The sequence below is a fragment of the Chenopodium album genome, chromosome 7 (genome assembly GCF_948465745.1).
Source record: "Chenopodium album chromosome 7, dcCheAlbu1.1, whole genome shotgun sequence".
In the NCBI taxonomy this organism is placed as follows: Eukaryota; Viridiplantae; Streptophyta; class Magnoliopsida; order Caryophyllales; family Amaranthaceae; genus Chenopodium; species Chenopodium album.
Genome location: NC_137840.1, coordinates 10,795,529 through 10,813,126, shown reverse-complemented (window position 1 = coordinate 10,813,126; position 17,598 = coordinate 10,795,529). Strand labels below are relative to the sequence as shown.

The 17,598-nt window shown below is 39.5% G+C and overlaps 2 protein-coding genes across 2 annotated transcripts; both read left to right on the top strand.

The window, feature by feature from the left end:
- Positions 1-8,733: 8,733 nt before the first annotated feature.
- Positions 8,734-9,606, top strand: LOC145639990 (uncharacterized). The gene has a single exon (XM_081691300.1). The coding sequence runs from the start codon at positions 8,734-8,736 to the stop codon at positions 9,604-9,606; it is 873 nt and encodes a 290-aa protein (XP_081547426.1).
- Positions 9,607-10,962: 1,356 nt separating this feature from the next.
- Positions 10,963-11,901, top strand: LOC145639987 (uncharacterized). Its single transcript, XM_081691298.1, has one exon. The coding sequence runs from the start codon at positions 10,963-10,965 to the stop codon at positions 11,899-11,901; it is 939 nt and encodes a 312-aa protein (XP_081547424.1).
- Positions 11,902-17,598: the final 5,697 nt, after the last annotated feature.

Below are 17,598 nucleotides of genomic sequence, written 5' to 3'. Positions count from 1 at the left end.
TTGGGTCACTTCAGGTTACGAGTCAAGAAATGTTCAACCCTTGCCCAAAATTTTGGGTTCTGGTCAACCCAACGGGCTTTGAACATTTATTTTGTTTTTTTTTACTTTTTTTTTAATGTATTAAATTGAACACTTCCACCAACATTATTATTAGTCATTATATGCCTACTAGATAGCAAATTGCCACTAAAGCACATAAATTCCTAACTAATTTTATATCAATGATATATTTTTAAATTTGACATATAAATTAAAAATTTATCTTTGAAATTCAATAAACAACCCGGGCATCGCACGGGCACAAAACTAGTCTAGTTCTAATTAAAATCAAACTAAAAGTCGTTTAAAAAACCCCTTCAAGATACGTGCTCGGTCGGGCCCGCCTTTTTGCCAAGTGGAGTCTCGCTCGCGCCCGATTGGGCGCACACCAGGGGGAAACACTTTTCTTCATCCTTCCTCGCCCGGTCGAGTGCGACTCAGGGCGAAGCATTCCCCGATTGGGCGAAGGTCAGGGCAATATAGGATATTCGATTTGGGCTATTTCTCGTGGCCCAAATCCGAGTTTCCTCCTTGGGTCTTGAATACTTGGTCCATTGCCTCGGTTTCTTCTTTGCCAAGCCCTTAATCACTGGTTTGATGACTCTAACCGGTCTTGGTCTACGGAATATGGTCATATTTCTCCAATGCTCGTACGTAGTGGCTATCATAAGTCCGGGAAAATGCTCCAAATCTACAATTTCCTATAAAATGATACCAAATATATGAAAACAATAGAAAACACATATTATCAATAAAAGTGGCTCTAAAGAGCCAAAAATACTCCTAAATATGACCAAGGGACGGGGGTAAAACACTATATAAAGGAACATATATATCACCTGATTTGGGATTATTAGAAAAAATAAACCACCTACTAAAATTGGGATTTGACGCGGGTTGAGACTAGGTCGTTGAAACTAATCCTCCCACGGTCAAAATTAAATTAGTAAACACTTAACAAACATATATACTAGTATAAAGGCAATTCAAGGGTTGAACCCAAGGGAATGGGGGGAAGTTAACTATTGCTAAAGTTAAGCTATCTCGAAGCGTAGGAAGGAAAGTAGGTTGTCTAAATCAACTAAACAAACCAAACACAAAGTAAATCAATATATCAAACACTAGGGAATTAGGATCCACATATACTTGCAATGAATGCACACTAATTGGGTTGGAGATTCATTAATTCGAGTATAGCGAGGGAAGATAGATAATACAATCAAAAGAGCTCGACAAACTATCTCCTAGAGGTCAAACTAGCACCAACTATGAAAGACTCTACTAGCTAGGAACGTCACAAGCCAAACTCAATCGATAAATGTGATCTACAAATCAATGGTCCGTATCAATGCAAACACACATTGCAATCTAGCATGAAGAACAAGGTTGATCACTCCTTCCAATCCATACACATGCACAAAATCAATCAACCAATTTAATCACAATGCTAAATCAATCAAAAACCTCCTAATTAATAATCCATCACTAATACATGCTTCATCACATCCCTAGCAAGCAAACTACTCACAATCCATTAAAGAAATAAAAAACAAAGCTATGCAATTCATCAACATCATTCCAATTAAACTAATTCAGTCAAACAATCAATAAACTTGAACAATCAACAAAACAATTGAAATCAAAAGCTAAAGATTGAATTAAAGTAAAGAAGATTCTTACAAACTTGATCAAATCAATGGAAATGTACTTGAATTCAAACCAATTGCAACTATCATCAATCTTCAATGTTTCTCTCACTACAAAATCTAAAATCTAGAGTTTCTCTCTCTAAGAAAATCAAACCTAATTCTAATTCTAAGCTCTCTAATTCCTCCTTCTTTCTCTAAAAATTTATTCTCCCCTAAAATTAGAAGAAAATTCTATATATAGTAAAACTAACAAAGAGAAATTAGTTAGATCGTCCAAAATTGATCGTACAGGCACGACCTTCTTCAAGAGAATGCGTAGTCGCACAAAACTGGGTACGCAACAGGGAGAGTAGGTGGCGCGGCCGCGCCATAGGAAACAGGGCATCCTCCTTCACCATCATTTTGATGCTCCTCGTGCGCTCCACTCGATGCTCTTGATAAACACGGGACATTACAGACCCAAAATCACCTCGACGGTGGGTTCAACATGAGAATTCGTGCCCCCCCCCCCCCCACGGCTTGAATGCACGGCCTAAAGTCAAATGGAATTTGCACTTCTCTATGCTTGAGCTTCAAATAGATAACACTAGGAATCCTAATCAATGCCAAACTTGGGAAGGGGTCTCGGGAATCTTTGGATAACGACCTTAACCTGAAAAATAGAAAACAAACAAATAAAAGGGAAAAAGACAAGAAAAACCAAGAAATGCATGAAAATGGAAAATCAATTAAGTAAAATGCAAACTAAAGAAATAAAGAGCAAAACTAAGGAGAAAGGAAGGAAAAGAGCTATAAAAGCAATCTAAAATCACCCTAAAAGAGAACAAATCAAGATTATATAAAGAAAACAAGGAAAAGTTGGGATCATTATAATTAATTTTTCCTTTTAAATAAGTTTATTAATATTTAATATACTACGTATAATGATCAGTGATAATGACTCTAATGAAGGGAGTTTTCATGGTTTAAGGGCTTGTTTAGTTCATCTTATTTTTGTTGATCTAATCTGATATGGTGTAGTCTGATCAGATTTGATTTAATCTAATTTGATTGATTTAATCTGATTGTAAGATTTAATAATCTATAAAGAAGAAGTATATCAGATGGAATCTTGTTAGATTCATATTAATGTGTATTTTATTAACATGTATTTTTTATAATTATTTTCAATTACATAATAAGAGATATTTAGCGAAAAAATAAGTTAAACTAAACTACAAGACTAAACAATCTCAAAAAGTAAAAATTGAATTAATTAAATTGAAAAGCATAGCCGTAATATTCAACTACATTTCTTTTATTTTTTTATGAAAGCTATCCATGACCATTGTCCTATATCCCTTCCCAGGCCATTCTTAACATTAAAAGAAGAAGTTGGTAAGATTTCATGATTAAGGTGTATTAACCATTTGATTAAGGAATTAAAGTACATTATTCTCTAAGGAATGAAGGTGATTAACGGCTAACTAGCTAACTTTCACTAATTGCATGTCTTAATTAGTCAAAAATCAAAGAGCAAAAGATAAGTTGGTCCATCAAATTAAAATCTCAACATTCAATATGTTAACGAGTTCCATCAATTTCTGACTACTACATTAGTCTCTTTTACCGACGTACACCTAATTATAAAAGAGAATTAAGATGGCAAGCAAATTTAAAAGCTTGACACCAACCTCACATTTGCAGTGTGTAGAGTAGTGTAGTGTGTACACATACATGAGTAAGTTGGACTTCATTCTTTGAGGGTTTAGCAAGATAAAAATAAGGTAAAATACGGTAAAGTGAACTTCACTTTATTGCTGAACTGAAATTACTTTTTTTTTTTGAAAGAAAACTGAAATTACTTTGTATTGAATTTAAATTATTTTTGTTGAATAAAAATTGTTTTTACGGAATTAAAATTAATTTTACTGAACTGAAATTATTTTTGCTAAAATGAAGTTATTTTTACTAAACTGAAATTATTTTTGTTGGAATTAAATTGTTTACTGATTTTCTATTATATTATTTTTTAAAGTTACTAAATTTTACTGAATTGAACTTATTTTTATTGAGCTAAATTTATTTTTACTAAACGGCCTTACTTTATAGGATATATAAGTCATAGGTAAATTTACCCATATAGAGCAAGTAGTTTAGTATTGGAAAGAAAGTAGTAGGGTCATAGGCCTTGTTGCAAGTCTTGGAACTACTAATCAAGTATACATAACGTTTCATGTGAAGGGAATGTGCAATTCAGAAGATTAACGATTGGTAGTACAAAACCTTCAGCGTCTCCATCTAAAATTGTCTTTCACTTTCACTTTAATTGTTGGAAAACAAACAGTGCCTTAGTTAGGATTACATTACTTTCCAAAAATAAATCTTCTAAGTTGAGAATTCAGTGGCATCTTACCAAATATAACAACTAGGCAGACAGCTCTTTTGTCTTGTTGTACACGTGCTACAGCCTCATGAAGACACGTATGATTGCACATGGTAGTCGTTTAATCTTTACAAAAATCATTGTGCTTCTTCTTGTTTTTCATCCAATGCCATGTTTCGATGCTGCAAAAGTGAGATGGCATGATATTATTATTAACTACTTGTATATATGCTCCATTATTAATTATTGTAATGTGGGATCCATTATTAGCAATTTGCCATATTTCATTATTGAGGGAAGTAATATAATTGTGTAGAGTAGTTACTTGCTAGAGTGAAAAAGTACGGATCGAGTTTAATTATGGTAATCTTTAGATTCTATTCTTTTGAGCTTCTAGACAGAGCAAAGTAGGTGTCAGTAAAGCATGAGTCAGCAAAGTAGAGCAAGATAACTCTAAAGAACAGGGCTTATCGGTTTGTCAGGTTGAAGCTATATATCATCTAGTCACCAATTACGGAGTATAAAAATATTAGATAAATCCGTTTTTGTAAAACTTAGAGCCTGTTCTCTTACGTTGAAATTCAGTTCAGTTCAGTTCAGTTCAGCTCTTAATTTCCTTCTCTTATAAAATATTCATTTCAGTTCAGTTCAGTTCAGTTCAGCTGAGTTCAGTCAATGAGAACAGACCCTTATTATGACAAATATGGTAAATCGGTGTAAATACAGTTTAGCTATATCTAATATTTTCTTTGTAGTTTCTCATATGTAGTCCATCAGGCTATGTGTATCATTTTTCCATGGTCAAAATAATTAATTTTGGAAGGATGGGTCATGACAAAGTTAGAGATGGATGATTAGAGCTGTTTGATGCTCCTATATATATATATAATAGTTTACATGCTTATGTAGTCTTGAGTCTTGAATTGTTGCACATGGTTCTTAGGCTATTAGCTAATCAATGTGAATGTATATTAGAAGGCAGAAGCAATAATTATGTCAAATAGATAACCTTTTTAAATTGTAGACTTCATAATTTCAAGTTGATTAACATTTTAATTAAGCTTAAAAGTTTAGTCTAGATAGATAGGCGTACTTTCTACTTAAAATAACTATATATAGTTAAATGTTGATTAAAGTTGTCTGATATGAATTATAGTACCTTCTCAAATGGTTTACAAGCTCAGAAGGCTACAAAAGTTGATAATAAATGAAGTTTGAATTCAAATACAAAGTACTTGTTATATTGGACCATTTAAATGAATGAATATTAATTTCATTGACTTTTTGTACATACATACATATGCCATGATGAATGATTATTTCTCTATATTTGTTTGTGTTAATTGTAGGGTCGTCAAAAGGGTCATATCGTGTTAAGTTCGTATTTATGACATGATGATAGCATTAAACGAGTTGCAATATTTGCAAAATGCTTGACCTAAACCTAATTAACACATCTATATATTAAACGGGTTGAAAATCATTTATCTAACTCTAACTTAATCCAATTAACCTTTTACCTAGTTAAGCTTTATATATTTAGTAACAAACGAGATATGCACACACAAAAAAACCCTCCGTACGACGCAGTCATATGTATAAGAATCTTGCAAACCAATATCAAACACAAATCCTTATCGATTGTACCTTCAAAATGCCAACTACTGACATGCAAAAAGATACTACATTCATAACTTTTAAGTACATATAAAAAAATATAAATACTATCTCAGTTACATATTATTTGTAACGATTTGACATAAAGTAGAGAAGAAAAATGTCTAATCGTTGTAAATAATATGTAACGGAGGTAGTAAAAAAAACCCAAAAAAAATAAAAATAAAATAAAAACATCACATTAGCTAGTGGGATGAGACTATAAGAGTATGATAAGGAGTTGGAAAAATTGAAAAGAATAATCCCACCTTTGCTCAAACTGCTCAAAACAAGTCAAGCTTTGGAAATTCTGGGCACAAACCAACCCTTACACCTTATTTTCTCAAAACAAACCTTTTTACCCATTACCAATTTAACAGGTTAATTTTTTTTTTTAAAAAATTTTCCCATCTTTCTCCTCCCACTCACCACCTTCCTCCATGGAAACCACCTTGGAAAACACCACCAGCACTACCCAAGAACCAAACTGACCCACGCCCGACTCTAAACCATCACCCTTCACTTCCCCCGCCCCAGAAAACCACCCTTTCGTACTCCTCCGCCTCGAAACTTCCCTAAAATCCAAAACCCCAACCTTCCACCGTAAAACCCATAACCCCACTACCGAAACCACCCAATTGAAACCCACCCAAAAACACAGTCCAAAGAATGAAAGCAAAAACAACCCAAAAATCTGATTAAAAAATCCAATCTATGCTAATGCAGTTCAATTAATTAAAAATTCCTACAAAATATGATGTAAAAGAACAAGGAAGCAATGAAAGCTTGATATCTTCATCCACCCCCAAAACCTCTTAATTCATCCCCATAAACACCCTTTACCATACGAAAATCAACCCCAACCATCACCAAAAAAAACCCAAACAACCTGATCTAAAAAAATTTGTAAGAGAGAAGAGAAAGTGGCGGCGCACCGGCGGTGAGAAGAAGCAGGTTCAGTGAGATCGGGGAAGCACAGGGAAGGGGAACGAGGAAGGAGATCAGAGGGATGTTTTTTTTCCAAAATAATTAGTTTAAGATAAAAACCAATTAGAAAGTGAAAAATCAATTAGAAGGTGACATGTGGCAAGTCACCTTCTAAAACCAATTAAAAATTTTAATAACCGATAAAAGGACTGTTTTGAGAAAATAGGGGACAAAGGTTGGCTTGTTCCCAGAATTTCCAAAGCTTGGCTTGTTTTGAGCAGGTTGAGCAAAGGTGGGATTATTCTTTTCAATTTTTCCTAAGAAGTTTAGATGTTATGTAACTAAGGCGGGTTCTACTAACAAGTTTAATTTCGTGTGAAGTTCATGATGAATTTGATCGAAAATAATTAGCCTTAACCTTCTGTTTGGGCCTAGTCCATTATCCTAAGCCCATTGACTCGGAATTACAAAAATACCCCTCCATGATCTAGCCCATCATTAGTCAGAGTAAAGTACGGATTTACCCCTAATCTGTCTAAACAAGTACAACTTCTGCCACCTGAAAGTACATCTATAAATAGCTCTCCAATCATTAATGATGGTAACTTTTTCCTAATTCTCTAACCTTCTCTCTACTTTCTCTCTCTAAAGTACTTTTTCTCTCTCTACTTTCTATCTCTAGAAAGTACATTCGCTGACTTAAGCATCGGAGGGGCTTTCCCGGGCCACACCCCCGGGGCAGTTAACCTTCTTTCTCTTTTGCAGGCCTAGCTCTTGGACAACAAGGCATAGCGGAGGGAAATTCGGACATTCATTGGATATAACTCCAGGACATCTTAATTACCCTTACTACCCTAAGACTCCCAGGAGCATTCTGTTTCCAGAAACAGGTGGCGCCGTCTGTGGGGATTACTAACAAGAAGTCATGGTGAACACTAGGCGTCCCCGCAGCACTCATCAAGATGCTACTAGGCAAGCTCCAATTCTCTCGGCTAGGAATGCTCATATAGTCGAGGAGATAACACCCCGGGCTCGTAGTGAACCCGAGAGAGAAGTGAACAGCCCCCAGGTGGTCACTCGCCAGGACTTGGACCAGCTGGCAGCCCAGATCAACAAAAACCTAGAGGAAAGCCTCAGGGCACTTGTCAACCAGGGGGTGGGGCAAGGCAGGCAGGGGAGCGCTCCACTACCTATCCCTCCGCCTCACGTGTCCCATCTCCATCAAGCCTCCTCTCGGCCTCAGCATCAGACATCTCGTCGCTCTCAGCCCAATCAGTCCCCTGACCCCCAGCGGGAGACAAGGCAACCAAGCAGGCCAAGAGATGCTAGAGAGATCATCAATGACCGAAGGTTAAGAGATGACACTCTAGATGCCCGAGAGATAATCAACTCCAGGAGGGAGAACTCCAAGGAAGATAATAACCCCCCCAGAGAGGTCGAACTAGAGTTCACTCTAGGCATGGGTCAACAAGGTACCGAGATAGCATGATTCACTCAGCTACCTCCAGACCAAGAAGGAGACTCGTTCAGCCCGCTCATTCAGCAAGCAAAAGCCCCGAGCGCCTTTCCTCCCCCAGGGCAGGGAGACTTGGGATTGTCAAGAACATCACCCCCTTTAGCCAGGAGATAATGAATACCCCTATTCCTCCTAAGGTCAAAATCCCTACGTTGGACCCTTATGATGGGAAGACGGACCCAACGGACCATCTGAACGCTTACAAAGCACAGATGGGAGTCCAAACCGGGTGTGAAGCCTCATGGTGCAAGTTCTTCCCTATTACTCTCAAAGGAATAGCTCAGACATGGTTCAACAACCTTACCCCCGGGAGCATAAGAACGTTTGACATGTTAGCTACTCAATTCAAAAAGCACTTCATCGCTGGGAGTAGGCAAACAAAGACTAGCGTTCATCTGATGACGGTGAAGCAGGGGGAGAATGAAAGTCTTAAGGACTACATCAAGAGTTTTAACACCGAGTCTCAGCTCATCCCCGACCTCTAAGACAATGTTGCTTTCACAGCCCTGCTCTTCGGGCTCAAGTCTAACAAGTTCAAGTTTGAACTTGTCCATGACAAGGTGAGCACCTTCTCTGAAGCCATGGAAAGAGCTGAAAGGATCATTGAAGCTAGTGAGGTATGCAAGGCACCTGTGGCAAACAACAAGGGGAAGAGGAAGCAAGAAGATAACTACCATGATAACAGGAATAGAAGGCCGAGGAGGGATGAGAGTGATGATGAAGGACTCAAGTACAATGCTGATAGGCGTGAGATCTATTTGGACATAAAGCACAAGGCTATTATTCCCAAGACTAACTCCATAAACAAGCCGATAGAGCAAAGGAACAAGAAGCTTTGGTGTGAATACCACAAAGAGTGTGGTCACACCACCCGGAACTGCAGAGAGCTTAAGAGAGCCCTTGATAAGCTAGCTGAAGAAGGAAAGCTTAATAGATATCTCAAGTCCCCCCCGAAGGATAAGCAAAGAAGCAAAGCTGCCAAGGAAGTGCAAGAAGCCCACAGCTCGGCTGACACTAATATGAGCATCAATGTCATAGCCGGAGGGTTTGCCTCCGGGGGCTTGTCTAACAGGGCACGCAAAAGTCACTTGCGGTCGCTCGAAGAGCCCATCTATGATATCGACACTTCCTCATCCACCCCGAAGGACCCCCTCATGGTATTCGGAGATGATAAAGGAAAAAAGATTCAAAGGCCTCATGATGACCCCTTGGTGATTCATATGAAGGTGACCAATGCTAAGGTGAAGAAGATCTTAGTAGATAGTGGAAGTTCAGCAGACATCATCACATGGAAGTGCATTGAGCAAATGCATTTTGGTAAAGGTGACCTTACACCTCTGGAGAAACCCTTAGTGGGATTTGGGGGGCATCATGTGTACCCCTTAGGAACGATCAAGCTTCCTATTCGTTTGGGGAAAATAAGAAAGGAAGAAGTTTGGTTCACACGTTCTTAGTTGTGGATACCCCTCTGCCATACAACATGATTCTTGGCCGACCCCTTCTCAATAGGGTTAAGGCTGCCATCTCAACCTACCACTTGCTCCTTCAATTCGAGACCGATGATGGATCAGTGGGGAAGATATTTGGAGATCAGTTCGAAGGAAGAAAATGCTATGTAGATAGCTTGAAGTCACTTGAGAGCTCCGTTAATCAGGAAGACAAGGGGGCCAAGAGGAAAGCAATGGATATTGATGAACCCCAGCACCCGGTCATGAACATCTACATGGCCGAGAATCCAAAGCAGTACGGTAGGCCTAGGCCTATTGAAGAGGATGAAAGCATACCCTTAGGGAATGACCCCGCTCGGACCGTAAGGGTGGGAAAGAACTTGGACCCCCAGCTCAAGGAAGAAATTATTCAAGTACTTAGGGAATTCAAAGACATCTTCTCTTTCACAGCAGATGAAATGTCGGGCATAGACCCCGAGGTGATGACTCATGAGCTGAACATCAAGGAGGGCTACAAGCCCGTCAAGCAAAAACTCTGACATGCTGGGCCGGAGAGAAACAAAGCCGCAACCGCTGAGGTTAAAAAGCTTCTCGAAGCGGGTTTCATTCGAGAATGCCAATACACCAAGTGGTTATCCAATGTCGTGCTTGTTAGGAAGCCCAATGGTTCTTGGCGTATGTGTGTGGATTTTACAGATTTGAACAAGGCATCCCCGAAGGATGATCATCCTTTGCCTAAGATTGATAGGTTGGTGGATTCGACCGCTGGTCACGCCCTCCTAAGCTTCATGGATGCCAATGCGGGGTATCATCAGATACCCATGTCAGAGAAGGATCAAGCCCACACAACCTTTATCACTAGCCAGGGGGTGTATTGCTATAATGTGATGCCCTTCGGCCTGAAAAACGCCGGGGCTACCTACCAGCGCTTGATGAATAAAATCTTTGAAGGACAGCTAGGCCGGAACGTTGAGGCCTATGTTGATGACATGATTGTGAAAAGCAAGGAAAGCTCAGACCACATAGCAGATCTAAGGGAAACATTCACCACCCTTAGAAAATAAAATGAAGCTTAACCCCAGCAAGTGTGTCTTCGGGGTGCAAGGTGGAAAGTGTTTGGGTTTCATGGTTGATCAACGGGGCATTGATGCCAACCCCGATAAAATTCAAGCTATTCTTGACATGGAATCCCCCCGGAATGTGAAGGATGTGCAACGCCTTACAGGCTTCCTAGCCGCATTGGGGAGGTTCCTATCCCGATCAGCTGATAAGAGCTTGTCTTTCTTCAAGGCCCTCAAGAGGCCTAAGTTCTTGTGGGATGAAGAGGCTGAAAAAGCTTTCTAGCAATTGAAGGAACATCTGATGGAAATCCCGAAGCTTGTTAGCCCCCTCCCCGGGGAAACATTATTTGTGTACTTGGCCATATCAGATTATGCCCTGAGTGCGGTTCTTGTTGCCGAAATAGAGGAAGGCCAAGTACCGGTCTATTTTGTCAGCCATGCCCTAAGGGGGGCTGAAACCCGATATACTCTCATAGAGAAAGTGGTGTACTCTCTAGTGATGGCAAGTAGGAAGTTGAAGCCATACTTTCAAGCACATCCAATCAAAGTTCTCACCAGCCAGCCAATCAAGAAAGTGCTAGAGAACAAAAATCACTCATCCCGTATGACCGATTGGTCGGATCAGTTAGCTGATTTCGGAATTGAGTTTGAACCCCGGAAGGCCATCAAGGCCCAAGCCTTAGCCGACTTTATAGCTGAATGCGCTCATAGGCCTACTCCAATAGACACCTCCGTCCCTTGGGCTCTTTATGTGGATGGGTCGTCTAGTAAGGCCGGGAGTGGAGCTGGGCTAGTTATCATTTCTCCGGAGGGAGAGAAGTTTGAATATGCAGTCAAGTTTGCTTTCCATGCATCAAATAATGAAGCTGAGTATGAGGCTCTTATCTTGGGGCTAAACTTGTGTCAATTCATGAAGATTAAATCAGTTCAAGTGTGCTCAGACTCACAACTCATAGTGGGGCAAATGACAAAAGAATTTGAAGTAAAGGAGGAAAACATGAAAGCCTATTTTGAAAAGGCTGAGAGTTTGGCAAGATCGTTTGACAACTTCGAGATCAGGCACATCCCTCGCTCAGAGAACCAGCAAGCTGATGCTCTTGCCCGATTAGCAAGCTCAGCTGAGGGGTTAGCCCCCGGAATATCATGTGGGAAGTGTTGGAGAAACCAAGTACCCAAAGACCGGCTGTCATGGACATCAACAGAGGGGAAACTTGGATGGACCAAATCATTCAATGCTTAAAAGGGGAGCTGCCCGAAGACGCCCCCGACTTCAAGATGATCAAAAAGAGGAGTGAGTGGTTCTTACTTCATGATGGGGTCCTCTACAAAAAATCTTTTACTCATCCATTGTTGAAGTGCATAACCCCGGAGGAGGGAAATTATGTCCTTAGAGAAATTCATGAAGGAGCATGTGGCAGCCATCAGGATGGAAGGACTATAGCTGGAAAAGCGCTGAGGGCCGGATTCTATTGGCCAACCCTGAGGAATGATGCTGCCAAAATTGTCAAGAAGTGTGAAAAATGCCAAAGGTTCGCTGACATGCCCCATGTTCCGGCCAACGCCCTCACAAGTATTCAGTCAGTCCTACCCTTTGATCGTTGGGGCATGGACATCCTAGGGCCATTCCCCGTAGCCTCGGGACAAACGGTGGATTATTTCACCAAGTGGGTTGAGGCTGAGCCGGTGGCAACAATAATCGATAAGCAAGTCCAAAAGTTCATCTGGAGGAATATCATCAACCGCTTTGGGGTACCCCGCATCTTAATCTCGAATAATGGCCGGCAATTCAACAGTGGGCCAACCATAGAGTATTGCGGGCGTTTTGGGATCAAGACAAGGTTTTCGGCTGTGTGTCAACCCCAAACAAATGGCCTAGCAAAGGCGGCAAATAAAACAATATTGAAAGGGTTGAAGACAATGCTGGAAGGCACGAAGGGGTCTTGGGTGGATGACTTGCCCGGAATCTTGTGGTCCATTCGTACCACAACCAAGGAGGCTACGGGGCAAACCCCATTTTCCTTAGTGTATGGGAGCGATGTTGTACTCCCCGTGGAAGTTGGGATCCCATCCCCCCAGAGTTACCTTCTATGACTCCGATCAGAATGATTAGCTGAAGCCCTTGGCCTTAGACTTTCGCCCAGAGATAAGAGGAGATGCTTTGCTTCGCTCTATAGCATATAAGCAAAAGATAACACGTTATTTCAATAATAGAGTCAAGGCAAGGCCCCTGGTTGAAGGTGATTGGGTGCTCCAAAAGTGTGAGGCCGCTGGCAAGCCCCCGACATTGGGTAAGCTAAGCCCCAATTGGGAAGGGCCTTACAAGATAAAGGAGGTAATCCGCCCGGGAACCTTTCGCCTACAAACTCCTGATGGCAAGGATCTCCCCCGGCCATGGAATGCTGACAACCTCCGGAGGTTTTATGTTTAAGCATCTTCATCATAATGATGCCCTAGGGGCAATAAGAGCCGATATTAGGAGATCAACTTCAATATAGCGCATCATTGTAATGACTTTCATATTTTTGTTAATATAATGAAAAACCCCCGGTTGGGATATTTGCCCCATTTATTTTGCACTTGTTATTCGTTGTTTACTTAGTTTATATTTTGAAACTTTTATATCGCTTATTAGCATAGCCAACGTTCATTCAATAGCATCGCATGCCTGGCATAAGGCATTTTGGTTCGCTAACACTAAAGTTTGCTCTAATGTTTGGGGCAAGATGCTAGCCTATCCTCAAGCATTTGAGATAGAGTCCTAGCCGAAAGATCACTCAAAACTTGGGGCTCGTTCAGCCCTCTGCCTAACTTTAGGTGGGAAAAGCTTAACTCTCATACTACTTACAACTTGGGGCTTATGTTAGCCCCAAAATCGTTTCATTTTGTCAATAATAAGCATGGACAGCCCAGCTCTCATATAACTCGTAAATTGGGGCTCGTTTAGCCCCTGGTCTATTTACTTGTTTAATTTATGACTTAGGGCTCGTTTAGCCCCCGGATGTTCACATAAATCACGCCCTCACAAAAAATAACATAAGGCTCGTTTAGCCCTCATCAAACAACAATAGCATGCTGTAGGCGTCGCTCGAAGTGCGCCTACGTTAAAGCATGTTGTGAATATGCTTGGCACTCATAGGAAGTGGGAATTGACATATACGATTAGGGACAAATAAAGTAGGGAGCCGCCAACAAGTTTTTTAGGAACTTGTAAACCGTTCACGGATCATAAAAGGCAACCACGATTAAAGGGACACCGATAGGCAACAACGATTGACCCGTGAAGGTTATACCCCATTCATAATCCATGAGATTACTAACTCCATATGGTTCGGAACCATGAAAGGAGGATCGGGGATGATGGTACGAAGTGAGTCATGGAGTCACATTCGCCCGTATTGGCCTCTACTCGATTCTTATAGTGAAAAATGATTCCTGTGATCTCAAAGGCATACAAACAAAATATTCAATTCGCTCCAAACTATTATTACGCTAAATTGGTTGAATATTAATGCAACATATAATTCTAAAATATTGTGATCACTTGAATTAATTAACAAGATTAAAAAGGAACCTAAACCGGTTGTCCAAATTATCTTATTAGGCGTGATTTTCAATTACATATTCCCTTTAAACATGCAATATGGTGATCAATAAAAAATATAATAGAATAATCATTAATATTGGAAACAATTTAAAAATAATAACGTTAGTAAAATCAAATATAAAATAACCTAATCATGATACTAGCAATAAGAAAATAAAATAAAAGTAATTAAATTAATTAATTACTCACATTCCGCGCGTTCCTTTAAATTGCTACATCATGAATAAATTGTTAGTAACTTCAATAAAAATATAAAGTAAATGGAAATTAAATTAAATTAAAAGTAGAGTTGATTTGGTCCAAACCCTCAGTCAATTATACCTTTCACGCCTTGGTTTAAGTATAGAACTTTGGGTATTGTATGAACTCCTTGGAGTGCTTAATTAGGGAAAGTATTTTGAGAAAATAGGATGGCTAGTATTTAGGCTAAAGAGGGAGAAGAGAATTATTTTATGATCAAGCTTGTTGATTATTGAAAAAGGGGTGATATGATCTCTATTTATAGAGAAAAAAGAGGGTCGAAGAATCATGAAAAGATCGAGTTCGAATCGGATTAAAACTCTTGCGATAGACAACAGTTTTTGCGGTTTTTGTTTTTATCATATCTTTTGATCCAGAAATCAGAATAAGATGAATAAGATATGGTTGGAAAGATCTCAAAGTCTACTTTCTAACCCAATTAGAATCATATTAAAATATTTTGTAGAACAAAAGATATAGCCGAAATAGTGAGACGGTATCAGTTTTGGATAGAGTTTGACACTTTATTCATATCTTTTCCGTTATAGCTCGGAATTGATATTATAATATATCATTGGAAATATAATTTCAAGGGATATCCAACCATATAAAATTTTAATAAAAAATATAAGGCACGAAAATAATATCTGTCTACTTTGCATGTCTTTCAATTCGGATAGAAATAGGATTTTCAAAAAAGGAGTTTTATTCAATTACAAACTCTTTAATCTTATCTTTTCAAAAAGGATAATCAGGATCTTTTAGAAACTTATAGAAGCTTCTAATTAATCCTAATTGGTTTAGGAATGGGATTAAATAATTTGGACCCTCCACATGATCATTGGGTCGTAGGTAAGGTGGGCTTAGGTTCAGTTTGGGCTCAGTTTAATATTTTGGCCATAACTTATTCGTTATAAATCGGATTTAGGCTTATAATATATCGTTATAAAGCTCTTTTAAAGCCCCATCCAAATATTCAATCATTGGACCCATATTATGGACCAAAATAAACTAGATTAAACGTTTTTATAAAAAGGACATGAAATGATTTATTTTAAAGGACACGAAATGAATTATTTTGGGTTTAAAGGCACGAAAAGAGGAAAATAATTTATGGTTTGGGGAAATGGGATAGGAATTGGGTTGGTTTATGAAATGGAAATATGGATTTAAGCACTCTAAAAATTAAATACTCAACCCGACCAATAATGGCGGTGAAAGGTTGTTCATCATCGGGTTTGGTTTTGGGGAGACATTTTTAGGTGTCTACAGAAGCCCCCACTTTGACTGATTTTGTAGAAACGTCAGTTTCGAAAATGATAGTCAAAGTAGTCGATAGGGACGGAGAATAATTTAAGACGTTCTGCGATCCTAAATCACTCTGTATACGCCGATACCTGCAGAAAAATGTTAGTTCTACAGATAAAAGAGTAAAGGGATAGAATACCTATATGACACCAGTGTATCAGTGACAAATGAGTTTGGTTGCTTCCTATGCTTGAAGGAATCCACCGAATGACGTTTGTTGAAATGCTTTCCATGCCTGAGGAAAGCCGACTAACGAGTTTGGTAGCTTTCTAAGCCTGAAAAAACCTACCGGATGACACTTTCCATGCTTGAGGAAAGTCGACATATGATTTTGGCGTTTTTCTATGCTTGAAGAAATCCACCGATAATGCTTTCCATGCTCGAGGAAAGCCGACAAAGGAATTTGGCGGTTTTCTATGCTTGAAGAAATCCACCGGATAATACTTTCCATGCTTGAGGAAAGTCGACAGATGATGAGATTGCAAGTCTCTGTGTATCGAGAACCTTGCGTCATGAAATGATGGTGGTTCAATTGTCCCCGAACGTGGGTTGTAGATGGTCCGCTTGTCCCCGGACGTGGGCTGTGGTTGGTTCGCTTGTCCCCGAACGTGGGTTGTAGATGGTCCGCTTGTCCCCGGACGTGGGCTGTAGATGGTCCGTTTTTCCCCGGACGTGGGCTGTAGATGGTCTGCTTGTCCCCGGACGTGGGATGTAGATGGTTCGCATGTCCCCGGACGTGGGCTGTAGATGGTCCGCTTGTCCCCGGACGTGGGCTGTAAATGGTCCGCTTGTCCCCGGACGTGGGCTGTAGATAAGACCTACAAAATACAATTTTCCAAGGGACTCGTATATACTGTGATTGACTTGACCAACTGACTTGACCAAGTTTAACTTGACATGATATGACATGTGTATGAGTTGTGATTGTGTGTGTCTTGAGTGAGTGTGTGCACTGATACAAGCAATTAAAAATGCAAAAGCAAAGGACTTGACCAAGTCTGACTTGACATGACATGACATGTGTATGACTTGTAATTGTGTGTGTCTTGAGTGAGTGTGTGCACTGACCAATTAAAAATGCAAAAGCAAAATACTTGACCAAGTTTGACTTGACATGACATGTGTATGACTTGTGATTGTGTGTTTCTTGAGTGAGTGTGTTCATTGACACAAGCAATTAAAAATGCAAAATCAAAAATTTTCCGTCATTTTTGTCATGAGTGGAGGGTACCGACTTTCTCCCAAGAAAGAAAGACGTGAAAAATGAAGTTTTGTTTTTGAACTTCCCCAAAATAAAAGTCATGATAAGAAAAGGGAAGAAGTTTTGAACTTCCTTGTTGAGCAAGACGAAATGAATCACATGGATTTTCTTCTTGTCATATTGAACTGTCCGTCTTGTGTATAATGTATGCATGATGTATGTTCTTAGGATAGGAGGCTAAGGACACTTATGTCATGTGACACGATAGATGAATGAACTTAGGTCATGGAGCTAAGCATCACATATGGTGTAAAGAAACAATCTTGAACGTTACTTAGGTTTGGAAGCTAAGCACGTATATAGATGAAGTGATCGATGAGTATCGCATAATGAATGTCACATAGGTCAAGGAGCTAAGCACAATATGCGATGTATGAAACAATGAACATTGCTTAGGTCTAGAAGCTAGGCAAGTATACAATGTCTCTTTTGATGTTGTCTTGAAAGATGACGAAACATGCACATCGTTGAAGTAAGATTTCATGATAGAAGGTTCCTAGAAGGAAAGGTGATATGGATATTTA

Coding starts and splice junctions, on each gene's coding strand:
- LOC145639987 (XM_081691298.1), top strand. CDS start 10,963: ATGGAAATCCCGAAGCTTGTTAGCCCCCTCCCCGGGGAAACATTATTT.
- LOC145639990 (XM_081691300.1), top strand. CDS start 8,734: ATGGAAAGAGCTGAAAGGATCATTGAAGCTAGTGAGGTATGCAAGGCA.